The sequence below is a fragment of the Acipenser ruthenus genome, chromosome 2 (genome assembly GCF_902713425.1).
Source record: "Acipenser ruthenus chromosome 2, fAciRut3.2 maternal haplotype, whole genome shotgun sequence".
NCBI classification, from domain to species: Eukaryota; Metazoa; Chordata; class Actinopteri; order Acipenseriformes; family Acipenseridae; genus Acipenser; species Acipenser ruthenus.
Window position 1 is genome coordinate 22,112,947 of NC_081190.1, and position 12,860 is coordinate 22,125,806.

Consider the following 12,860-nt stretch of genomic DNA (forward strand, 5'->3'; position numbering starts at 1 on the left):
GTGTTAGAAGGGCTCAAGGTTGACATGATTGTATTCAGAATTTCACCACTGAGTTTGTTCCGTGAGCAAGTGTTGGAATGCTGGCAACCCAAATTTATACAAGACATCATTCCATGGCTATGAGGCAAAGTTTTCCATTTTATTATTTGTACTAATTGTTAATACCCAAAACAGCAGAAAGTTTATATTTATATCCTTAATATATTCACGTTAATAATTATTTCATAAAAGAAGCTACTGTATTTAGTGGCATCCTATATATATATATATATATATATATATATATATATATATATATATATATATATATATATATATATTTCCCTTTCCCCTCGAGAATCGCTGAACTAGACCACGCCTCTATTCGTTGGTCACAAGAGGCGTGTCATACTTTGTAACAGATGGAATGCTGTATTGAGAAGGTTGTTGCGGACTAGAATGCAAGAAACTGATCAGGGCTTGGGAAGGCAGCGTTTTATTGCAGAACTATTGAGGGACTAACACAGACAGGTGATATAAACGCAAACTGAAACTGCTGGGGAAGATATAAAAAAATAACAATAATAATAAATAACTTTGGTGATGGATATATAAAAAATATGAAGACGGGAGAATTTTAAACCAATTCATTTTTTTGTTTTCTGGTCATTCTTGAAAACTTGGAAAATGATTGCCATAAGAACACGGTAAGCATTTTATCAATATCTTTCTTTACCAAAAGATTTTACTAGAACTGTTGCTGTTGCTGTGTATTAGCCTATAGAAGAAAGCAATATGATTTCATTGAAAATGTTAAAATATACGATATAGAGCAGCCATGAAAAAGCATTTGAACTTGGGTGACAATGAAAATCTGGTAAAATGATAGTGAAAACGTAGCAAATGCTTATTAGTACTCCAGCAGTATAACAAAAGCCTGTTAATACACTCACAACAAACAGACTTCGTGCGTTGTGTTTAACACAAAAGAAAGCGCAAGGCAGATGTACTGAGTTGAATAAAACAATATTATACAAAAAATATCACAAGACCAGTGGGTTGTTCTGAGTAGTAACTTGCTATTTTTATACCCATATCTGAGTAAAATAATAACACATACCAATTGTTTTTCATGATGTTTTGTTTATATATATATATATATGTGAAAAAATAGCAGGGCATAAATGCAGAGTAAACGTGTGTAAAGCATTAGTAATTACTGTGCTAATTCAAAATATACTATTAAGTCGACACTGTGTAATTGCATTGAATCATACAGTACCTTTAGATACCTTTGTTTTACTATGTGCTTCTGAGTAGCCCTATACTGTACTATAAACTTCAATCTTTATAATTTAGGTTGTGACCCAATGCTGACAGGTCTGTGTACATTCAACTGCTAATTTGTAGCTTTTTTTTTTTTTGCCAAGATTTTCAGTTTTAAAGAATCTGGAACCAAAAAAAAATGAGAGATCTCTGAAGCTGCTATCATCAAGTGACCAACTGTGAACTTTGCCTTCTGGGGACATTTATTGTTTTTTTCAAAGAACCAAACATGTCTATCAACTACATTATCACTCTTCACTACAACTACACAGGGAAGCTTGACGTACGAGAGAAGAGAACGGGTGGCATGGACTCAACTACTGTGGCCTTTTTAATCATATGTAGCTTGATCGTGTTGGAGAATTTGATGGTGTTAGTTTCCATATGGAAAAACCACAAATTCCACAACCGAATGTACTTCTTCATTGGCAATCTAGCACTTTGTGACTTATTGGCGGGAATAGCTTACTTAGTAAACATCCTTATGTCAGGAAAAAATACAATGAGCCTGTCTCTGACCGTTTGGTTTGTGAGGGAAGGCAGCATGTTTGTAGCACTGGGGGCTTCCACGTTCAGTTTACTGGCTATTGCCATAGAAAGACACATGACCATGGTTAAAATGAGGCCATATGATGCAAACAAGAAATACAGAGTTTTTCTCCTGATTGGGACCTGTTGGCTTATTGCTGTCTCATTGGGAGCATTGCCCATCCTAGGTTGGAACTGCATTGGTAACCTTCCTGTTTGCTCCACTGTGTTACCCCTTTACTCCAAGTTCTATGTTGCTTTCTGCATCATCGTTTTCATTGCCATCTTGCTGGCTATTGTTGTTCTGTATGCCCGTATCTATGCGCTCGTCAAGTCCAGCAGTCGAAAGGTGACCAAGCATAACAATTCAGAGAGGTCAATGGCTCTGCTTCGAACCGTAGTTATTGTCGTTGGGGTCTTCATTGCATGCTGGTCCCCAATATTTATTCTGCTTCTCATAGATGTGGCTTGCGAGAATAAAAAATGTGACATATTGTACAAGGCTGACTGGTTTATTGCCCTGGCTGTTTTAAATTCTGCCATGAACCCTCTGATCTACACACTGGCTAGCAAGGAGATGCGCCGGGCTTTCTTCCAATTGGTGTGTGGCTGTCTCTTCAAGACCAAAGCAGCAAATAGCCTTCAAATACAGCCAACGCCGGATAACAGCCGAAGCAAGTCCAGCAGCTGCCATTCCCAGAAGCAAAAAGAAGGAGATTTTCCACAAATCGTTGTACTGCCGAATGCTATTACAAAATCCGAGCCTTCACATAACAGTGAAGGGTGCTGATAGCCACGGAGACACTTTTAATTGTGTGGACTTAAATCTGAACAAGAACTTGCCTCTTCACTCTGTTTATTGCCTAAAGACACATACAACAGCAGCACAAAACTTCAAGTTTTGAGGTTTACTAAAGGACTTTTATTTAACGTGCTTAATGTTAAAACACTTTCTTCAGTTAAAAATATGCCTTTAAAACATCATGTTATGAAATGTCAGGTCGTTACACCTGAGGGGACATAATTAAAGTGTAAATGACATTGTATTGTTAAAAATAGAGTACTGTATAAGAAAATGATAGTCATAGATGTAGTTAGTTGTAAGCAAAGTATTATTATTTATGTTCCTTTTGCTTTTTTAATATTATTATGTACTGTACTTTACAGGAAAATATATCTCTGCAACTTAATGAAAAAGTATACTGATTAATTATAGACAAACAGTTGAAGGAAAAGTATTTACTGGTATGCCTTAAAAGCTTTATAAAGGTCTATTGTTTATGATATATATTCAAATATGTTAAGTGCTCATGAAATGCAGAATTAACCCCATCTGGTGGATAAAATGGGTTTCTGGAATTAAAATGAATTTATTGTCAGTTTCAATAAATCAGGGAGCTCAATTGTGTAAAATGCCATTTTAAGTTATATGGTATTCAAGATCACCAGTCAATGATACAATTCCTGATTTTGGCCACTAAGCTGGTTATACATGTGAATGTTATTGGATTGTTTTAAGTAATATTGTATTAAAGTGAAATATTTGAATTTAACACATACAGCACGTGCATGTGCCTTTGATGATGAAAAGGGAGACAAACTAAGCCTTAATGGTCTGTTGAATTGATCTAAATTGCAGTGGTTTAAATACCTGAAAATTTAAATACAGCCCTTTCATGGTTATGAAGCTCAGTAACCGTGATTGTGAGTCACATGTGTATTTATGCCAGCATTTAGATAAATTGAATAGACCCCTTAATGTTTCTTGTTTGTTGAGTATCAATAAATGTGTATTATTATTGACACGCTACATGTAATATATAGTGTACATAAAAGATATGTAATAAGGTAATTTAAAGTGGCAACAGTCAGTATTTTCTTAGCTATTAAATAAAATAATGCATGTGAACAATTTAAAATGTCAGTGGTGCTTGTTTTATAAGAAATGTACATTTATTTCTATTATGTTAAAATCCTTCGGAGTGACTCTATTGCAATTCTAAAATGTTTTTTTCTTTTACTTTTTTGATATATTCTGGGTTTAGGGGCCTTTTCGAGTTCAGGAGCTTGTTTTAGTTGCCTGCATTAGACTAATTCATCTTGTGAACAGGTATTAAAGATATAGTTTATTTTTGTTTTGCTGTCACCACATGGCCTGGCGCTTATTTATTTAAAGGCACTTTTGTTGATCTAGCCTGGTTTACATAGGTATGTGGCTTCACCTCACCATACTATAGCAACCCCTACTGGCCAGGCGCTCCGGGGTGATACTTGTCCAGTAATCCGCTGACATCTGTTTTTTTCAAACTTCTTTATTATAACTTCTTTATTAGTGTTTCATTTCAGTATTGAGAAAAAAAAAAAACTTTGATAGAAGACTAGATTTTTTGAGAAAAGTTTACTGCATATTCATGTTTCTTACTTGTAATAATTAGTTTTCTATTACTTCTTAATGGCTCAATTACTTTATTTTATTTATCTTTAACAAAAGGTAAGATGATGTGTTTATAAAAGCCAGTGTAACGCAGTTGTGTGGATGAATGATTATTATTGTACGTATTCTCCTTTACAGCCTGACCCAGCTCAATTTGGTCCCAGTGAAGATCTGATCTACATAGAAATTCATTTTATGTTACCGTTTTTGAAGTTTAATACATTTGTACATACTAACCTGTGTGCTCTAGAGGTGAACAAACTCCTCTGCTGAGATGCATTTAAATCCAGACACGGAAGATGGCAGAAAAAAATGACACATTTGCTGTTTTATTGCCAACAGTCTTACAGAGTAATGGTAATTGACATAATCAAAGGTTAAATCTGTAAACATCTTCAGGAAATTACTTTTGTGTTAAACCTTTTATTCCCAACCCCTTTATTTAAATGTCAGTATAGTACCATTCATGTTCAGTATAGAAAAATCTAAAAAGAAAAGGTGCGACCGTTTAATCTCATGCTGTAACATTTTAAAACACTATCTCAGAGTAAAGAAAACTGTCTACAAAGAAACGTCACCATCCCAAGGGTTATTAAGAATACTCACTAAAAGTACATAGAAAAGGCACATTTTCCAATAACATAGAAATCTGGCATTGTCTTATCATGAAAAAAGACCTTAGCAAGACCTTTTGACCTTGGGCCCCATTTTAATGATCTAAAGAGCCTCAAATCTAAATACCCTCACTTTTTAACACTATATTAATCTTACTGGTGCTTATCCTCAGGGGGGGGTATTTATTAACCCCTTATCCTGTAACTTTTCGAAGTTAATAACAAAATTAATACTATATAACGGGTTTCTAATTTTTATGGAGCATTAATAAGATCTGCTGCCATTTAGATTACTAAAATGAACCCCTTTGTTTTACAATGAAATAGAGGGCACTTGTTTCTAGCTATAAAACACCCTTTCACTTATTATCTCAAATAAAATGATTTGTTACATTAACACTATAATACATCCCAGCCAAGTTAAATAGCGCTTGCTTGCTTACTTACTTTAGACCAATACTGTAGCTGTCTTAAATAATATAAAAAGTTTAGAACAAAAAAAAAAAAAGATATTTTAACAGACTATGAAACAAAGGTCTTTATTTCTTATTTTATTGTGAACTTTTGGGGTGTAGTATCAAAGGTAAATCAGTTGCTTAAACCAATGCTTCACAAAACTGCTTTTAAATTAAATATGGATTTAAATTGCACTCATTGAATAAGGACGTATATTTTACTGTTTGGCAAAATTGTATTACAAATAAAGGAATACATATTAAAACAGTTGGTTTCATGATTCTACACTCAAGCGAAAGGTTTTCATTCATAATGACTGAGGTAATTAACTTTATTTGGGCAGCATCTGAGCCGGGCTCATTGCAGCAGTTGAATGTTATGAACCCATCTCGCGTTATATTGCACAAGTAAAAGATTTTCTTCAGCTGTTTAAAATGTTCTCTGCTATGCAATTAAGAACTTTTCTTTTTAATATCACAAAATACAGTAGCATCAAAGGACTCGCTGTTCTTGGATGTCATTAGCAGAAACTTCATTTAACAAGTCATTTGATAATTCAGTGTAAAGTTTACAAAAAATATTGTTTTTCTAATAAATTATGTTTTTAAATAGGGGTGCATTCATTAACCACACACAGTTTTCACAATTTAACCCCTTGAGCAAAGTGAATATGCAAAAAATAATCGGACTGAAATCTGAATCCTTATAAATTCACCTCCAGTACGCTTATTATCAATCAGGGCAAGCTTGTGATGTTCACTGTCCTATACATCAGATCTGTCCCACATTATCAAAAATGTACATAGTTTTGTCTTGAATAAATACTTTTATACAGCCAGATTAAGAATGAACTTTCACATTATGTGCATACACAAACAATTCTCAAAGGGTTAAAGGTCTATACATTTACCACAATAACTGTATATTCTCAAGTCATGCGACTTTGATGACAAATGTGTGTTTTGTATAGTACTATGAGCAACACTTTTTAAACAGCAAGTCCAGATAACTCAGTGCAGTTTATGGACAGGTTAAAGTATTTTGTGAGTAAAGCAAATGTACACATTTCTGAAGCAGAATCAACCACGATCGGACACTGTGTTAAAAACTAAACTGTTACATATTAGCTGCAGTTAAAGTTATTTCTGATCATTTAAAAAACGTATTTTCTTAAAATATTAGCTGCTGCTTTTTTTCTTCTTTTTACTTTTACATATTTGAAGTAGTCCAACTTTAACCAACATATTTGTAAATATGGTTGTGCTTGTTAGACTAGAACATTATTTAATCCTAAAAGATTTTTTTTTGTATTCTCACATCAGTGAGATCATAGATCATTTAATCTAAACAATTAACAGCTGCATTTTTAAAACACACCAAAATGAACATCTATTAATTAAACCAATATGTCATCTCGAAAAATATATCATTTCAATAATCACAATAAAATAATCACAGTTCTAAAAATCAAGTGTGTTGGATCAACAGACTGCTTCCAGTTTTCCTAAGCAGGGGAACTGGGGAATCATGAAAGCATGTAAAAGACACTGGTATCTTATATTTGACTTTTTTTGGAGAAAGTTGTGATTCGGTTGTTTTCCATTTGAAAGCATTCACTTGTCACTGGCTTCTCTCGACTGGCTGTTTAAGACACAGTTCACTTCCAGCAGAGACTATTGGCAAATTGTTGTCACGGTGATGGCTGATGAGGTGGCTTATGCTCTCAAATATGTGATCTTTTGTCCGCACCTTTAAAAAAAATAAATAGATAAAAAGATCAAGTTAGTTATTTGCCAAACACTCAATTACAAATTAAAACTTAAGTCACATAGTCAAAATTCAGCCTAAAGTTACAGGCATTAGGCTGACCTTTTGTTACTTCAATTATAAAATCACCTACAATTTCACTGGTCCATAAATGTGAATTGAACTGAACACACACAGCATACAGCTTTATAAAAAGCATTGTACCATACACTTTTATATGTAGAACTAAAGTCGCTGAGATTTTACGTTGTTACTCACTTAATTGAATGGACTCTGCCTGCTCTAGTCATGGCACAATCCATGAATTTATCTAGCAAATGGTAAAACTAAAACATCCAGCACAGAAACATTAAAAAGCTTACATTTTTAAGTGCTCCTTTAAATGACAGCTTCCTGCCCTTGGATTTTGTAACCAACTTCAAAACCAATTCAATTGTATTATTTTATAGACTGTTTGTATTTATTCAGTACAGTAGGCATGATGCATTACTTCAACACCCCACATGATGATACATTACAATATACAGCCACAGAAGGGTAGTTGTACCTGGCAGTACCGCTCCTTGAAAACCACTAGGTGGAAAAAGTTCAGTGGATTATTAAAGTCTGTCTGAATAACAATAATATGACTTGGTAATGTTAAATAAGTTTGAAGCTCACTGCTGTAGGCTTTAACTGGCTGGTTTCTTATAAAACACCGAGCCCTTTCATGTCTGCATGTGCTGCATAGCACTGTGGGGATGCAGCCGTGTCCACTGCTAGTGCGAGAGCACATCCAGTTACAGTACACTTTCAACAAAAAGTCAGTCCGATTACTTTTCTTAAGGAAGGTAAATTTTACATATTGACAAAATTAAGTTTACCGCTGAGGTCATGATCATTCTAAAATAAGCGTTACCACACAAAATTGATTAAATTAAACCCCTATTTAACCTACTGTATTACTAACCGATCTTTCTTACTCAGGTCAGCAAACAAAGCCTGTCATAGTAAAATTCATAGAAGGCTAGCAAAAGCAGGGTACATAAACTCCTGATTTGCTCTGAATTGAGTTATACTTGCTATCATGATCAATGTTTTGTTGATAAAATGTCAGCCCTATAAGTTAAGTACCCCCCCAGTGGTTGCATTATATAATGCTTTTCTAAGTTTAATGTTTACAAAATGTGCCAAAAAAATGTCTTATTTTACATCAGTGTCTTTAGAAATGATACTCAAGGCATGTAATCATTGTTAGAAAAATAACATGTAACCAGCTCATGTGTAGAGGAAATGGAACTAGAATATGAAACCTTTAGCCACATACGCACTGTATGGCTCTGGGCAAGAAATGTCTTTTGTGCTTTCCATTTCCCTGCTGCAACACTGCTTGGAAGCAGGAGTCAGCTGATAAGAGACGCTGCATTTCAGTCGTCATGCTCAACACCACATACTAGTAGACATGTAATGATACATTGAGGTATCATGCATGTTATGGTTCTGATGGGATACTTGAACAATGTGTAACATGATCAAGTAATCATTATTAAGGCAAAAACCTAATGAATTATCATTAAAGCTGTACTTACTACTGAACCTCTGTCCACACATATACTGTACCAGGATTAGCAAGTAATACTTACTGTCCCTTCTGGGTCTACCAAAAGAAGATGCTTGGACTGGCCATTGTGCATGCCTGTCAGTACATATGAGCCAGGATTGGTGGTGCTTTTCCTGACCAGGAAATCTCCATCATCTTTCAGCAACTGTTCAGCTTCTTTCCTGCTCATTTCTCCATGATACCAAGGCTCCAATTTCAGTTCTTCTTTCACATTGAAGGTTGCTGCTCTCGCTAGAAGAGGGCTACTGTTATCAATGGATGCAGTCTTGTTTAAAACAGGGCTCCGATTCCTAATGGCATCTTCAAAGGGTTCTGGACACAACAACAACATGTATTAAACTATTAGAAAATAAGCTCTGTGCTAGACTGAATGTGTCATTATTAAACTCATGCCATTAACCTGCCCCACAGTTTCAGTAAAGCAGGGTTTCACAGCGTGTGCTAAGCAGGGTTTAATAGTCTCTGTCCAACAATGAAAGCATGGGTGGGGTGGGGGGGGGGGGGCACGACTCATATAGGAGCAGAACAAAATGGAGAACAGAACTGTTCAAAAAGGGTTTCACTGTGAAATTGCTATTTAAAATGAAAGATTCAACTATGTAGTAATAAGCGGTCAGTAAAAATGGTGCTGAAGCTAGATAAAGAAATGGATTTCAAAACCTTGAGGCATGTAATTTGTTATGCTATTATGAGTTGCACAGTTGCACACCACTATCAGCTGTAATTCATTAATATGGGATACTGTACTTTGTTTTAGTAATACAGTTAACACAGTATATTTTCCTGTAATTATAAAAACGTGCGCTCCAGGATAAGCGCTTGTTTATCTTGTTTATGTGTAACAGATCCATCAAGTCATATCCTAACTCTCTTCTTTCCTGTTTTCATTGATTTTCTGACATTTAGTAGCTATTTTTATGCCATTCCAAGTATTGGAGAACATTTAGCTGCTCTGGTTATCGACCTTGTCAGCTGGATTTGCTGCTGTATCAACCAGATCTTAGATCAACGAGAACAAAAAAAAAACATTGTGAAATTAAAATAACCAACTAACTTCATTGAAAGACAAAAATAAATTAAAAAAAGGAGGCAGAACAAAGTTAAGATGCTAGATAGCACCGATGTGCACTTTATTTTAATTTATTATGGAATACTGGGCCTTTAAATGCTAAACTAGAAAATGGACACGTTTAAGTTAGTACAAGTACAGGATAGTGAACATTAGCACATTTGGAATTAACTCCCACGTTTTCTCAAGAAAAAACAGTCCACTTTGTCATTTAAGGAGGCAGTGTGTGGTCCAGTAGTTAAAATCCAGGGCTTGTAACCAGAAGATCACCGGTTCAAATCCCACTCCTGCCACTGACGGACTCACTGTGTGATCCTGAGCAAGTCACTTCACCTCCTTGTGCTCCACCATGCGGAAGAGATGTTAAATCAATGTCCTATTGTAAGTGACTCTGCATATAATGCACAGTTCACAGCCTACCTCTGTAAAGCACTTTGTGATGGTGGTCCACTATGAAAGGCGATATATAAAAATAAATAAATATTATTATTATTATTATTATTATTATTATTATTATTATTATTATTATTATATAGGCTGCGTACACAGAGTACTCTGTATGTTGTGAATATAGGAAAATTAAAATATGTATAACATTTGGCAATAGCCATTAGTATCATTAACCTTACTTTTCCAGTCGTTTATACATTTCTGGAAAATTAAAGGTAATGAAATGTATCCTAGTCTAAAAAAAAACATAATACACGTGCTGGTTTGTGCTGCCTTTGCTACCTGTTTTTCTCCCACTAAGGCCACTTGTTTAGAATTGATATTTATCCACTCTTCAGACTGTACATTGTATATGCAAGTGACCATCTCTGTTGCCACTGTCAATCCAATCACCTCTTTTCAACCAAGCTCCCTCTTGGTAGACCAAGGTAAGTAAAAATACTGAATTCCAAGCAGCACTGTTTTTACATGGGGAGCACATGGGCCACTAAGAACTTTATATAGGGGTTTCCTTTTAAATGAACATTGATTTATTTGGAGTTCAGGCAGCTGGAAAGGACTTTTTTACTGATCCTCTAAGCACCATGATATACTTTCAGGAACTGTTTTAATTTATTTTCAAACAATATTCAATTTATTTCAGAAATATAATAAATGCTCTAATTAAAGTGTATCTGAGATTCAGCTTATATAATATCTTCCTAACATGTTGCTGTTTTTGAAGCCCTGGTACTAGGAAGCCAATAAGTCCACGCAATTTTTGTATCCAAACGGATAAGGTATAATTAAATGTAAAAAGAACTTTGCAAAGACAATCACATGGCATTGCTATAATTATTTTTGCAAGAATAATTGGAAGGTTTTTATACAAATAACAGTACTTACTCATATCAAATATATCTTTTCTAGGACTGTCTTTGGCAGTCCCTGCTGTTCCATTGATCACAGTGTCAGAGTTGGCCTGCAATGCTACCAGAGCCTGGACGTCTATGTGCTGGGTGTTCACGTATGTCGGGACTTCCCCCATTTTTGGCAATTGCGTTTTCCCTTCTGGTTGACAAATCACATCACTGGAACCTAGATAAAACAGATTACGTGGAAAGAGGAACAATTGTCTATACTGTAATACCAAATGTTTTAACCTTTAATGGTGGTTTCATAGACCCCGGTTAGCACTATAATCTTTGACTACCTAACATTAACTTTGTTAAGGTACAGTAGTCCACAATTAGTGCTGATCGAGTTTCACTAATCCAGCTGTCAAACTACTTGCTTGAGATGGCAATTCTATTGTGGCCTCCATGGTGTAGAGGAGATGAAAATTAAAATTTAAGAAATAAAGTTTGCATACATTTAGTGCAGTTTCACTAGCCCGTGTTTAGTTTATTTTGGAATACATGTTCTCAAAGAGCGAGTATCACAATTTAACCTCTGCAATGTTGTACAGCTGTTCTTTTTTTATTATTATTGACACTTTTACATTTTATTGCTGTGTTTTTGGTTTCTCAAATTCTTCTCTTATCTGAGGTTAACTCATACAATCTCCCACTATGGGATTGCTTAACATAAAATAATAATAATAATAATAATAATAATAATAATAATAATAATAATAATAATAATAATAATAATTACAGTCAGCACTTGCATATCCACCCCTATAAAATTTTGACTTCAGTGACGGTTAAACGTGTGTGACGCATATCTGATTATTTCATTTTGGCACGTTCCAACCCTTGTGCGTTTTTCAGGGAACACAAAAAAGATATAATATCAAAAATACATAGCTGAAAGGACTGTGTTTTAAAATAAGTAGGCTTCCATTAGATGTACTGTATTGGTTTTGTTGGTAGAGTACTATATTTCTAACAGAAGTAGTATTTTAATTCAGAACGACATGATTCTGAAAACATCACTCGCCAAAACTAAAGAGACGACACGTTAACTGTAATACAGTACATACTTTTAAATTCAGTACGTATTGTAGCAGTATGTAAAATTTCCCATTAATGACCTAACAACAAAATCAAATCAAAATGTTGTCCATGCACAGAACTGCGTAAAACATAAAAGGCAATAACAATTTAGCAAAACCAAAAAAAAAAAAAACTGGTTTCCAGAATTAAAACACTATCCAAAGTCTGTATTAAAAATTGCAGAATATAGTGCTCGATAAGACCCTAATGTCACAGTTCATTTGCAAATGAAAATGCACAAAAGATCACAGAATAAAAAAAAATACATCACAGTATCTAAAACTGTTTAATGATTAACTGTTACAGTAACTTGTCTCGTTCACTTTGTTTTGGATGCGTTTTCGTCAGGTGAAACTGGAGGAAGCTCTGTGTAACTGCACAATATAAGACAGACTGATTTGGCATTAGAGAGAATTAAAAAAACAAACAAACAAAAAAAAACAAACGCGGCCTGTGACCGGATATTCAGATAAATTGTAACATTGAAGAGATGGGCTTTGTATCAGAAAACTGGTGACAGAGTCGGAAATCGCGTGTGATGGGTAAGTGCATTAATTTGTTACATATATATATAAAATGGTGATTGATTTTATTCTTAATACAAGGGTGGTAAAACGCGACTGACGTGTATCTGGGTAACAGATATCCGAGTGCTGACTGT

At 34.6% G+C, this 12,860-nt stretch overlaps 2 protein-coding genes across 8 annotated transcripts in view; one reads left to right on the forward strand and one right to left on the reverse strand.

Annotated features, from left to right (window-relative positions):
* The first annotated feature begins 411 nt into the window (after positions 1-411).
* On the forward strand, positions 412-4,358 carry LOC131698703 (sphingosine 1-phosphate receptor 3-like). Its single transcript, XM_058992108.1, has 2 exons — positions 412-686; positions 1,410-4,358. The coding sequence occupies exon 2, from the start codon at positions 1,535-1,537 to the stop codon at positions 2,621-2,623; it is 1,089 nt and encodes a 362-aa protein (XP_058848091.1). The 5' UTR covers positions 412-686; positions 1,410-1,534; the 3' UTR covers positions 2,624-4,358.
* Positions 4,359-5,416: 1,058 nt separating this feature from the next.
* Positions 5,417-12,860, reverse strand: part of LOC117962916 (SHC-transforming protein 3-like) — a 45,922-nt gene continuing 38,478 nt past the window's right edge. For 6 of the 7 annotated variants that reach the window (XM_058992098.1, XM_058992080.1, XM_058992091.1 and 3 more), the window contains 3 exons: positions 11,109-11,300; positions 8,727-9,016; positions 5,417-7,086 (listed from right to left, as the gene is read on the reverse strand). In XM_058992098.1, coding sequence (XP_058848081.1) covers positions 6,958-7,086; positions 8,727-9,016; positions 11,109-11,300 — 611 coding nt within the window. In that variant the 3' untranslated portion in view covers positions 5,417-6,957. The remainder of the gene's footprint in view (positions 7,087-8,726; positions 9,017-11,108; positions 11,301-12,860) is intronic. The other variant, XM_058992062.1, reaches the window with a different exon arrangement.

Bases quoted from the DNA above. Each gene is read 5' to 3' on its own strand.
- LOC131698703 (XM_058992108.1), top strand. From the start codon at position 1,535: ATGTCTATCAACTACATTATCACTCTTCACTACAACTACACAGGGAAG.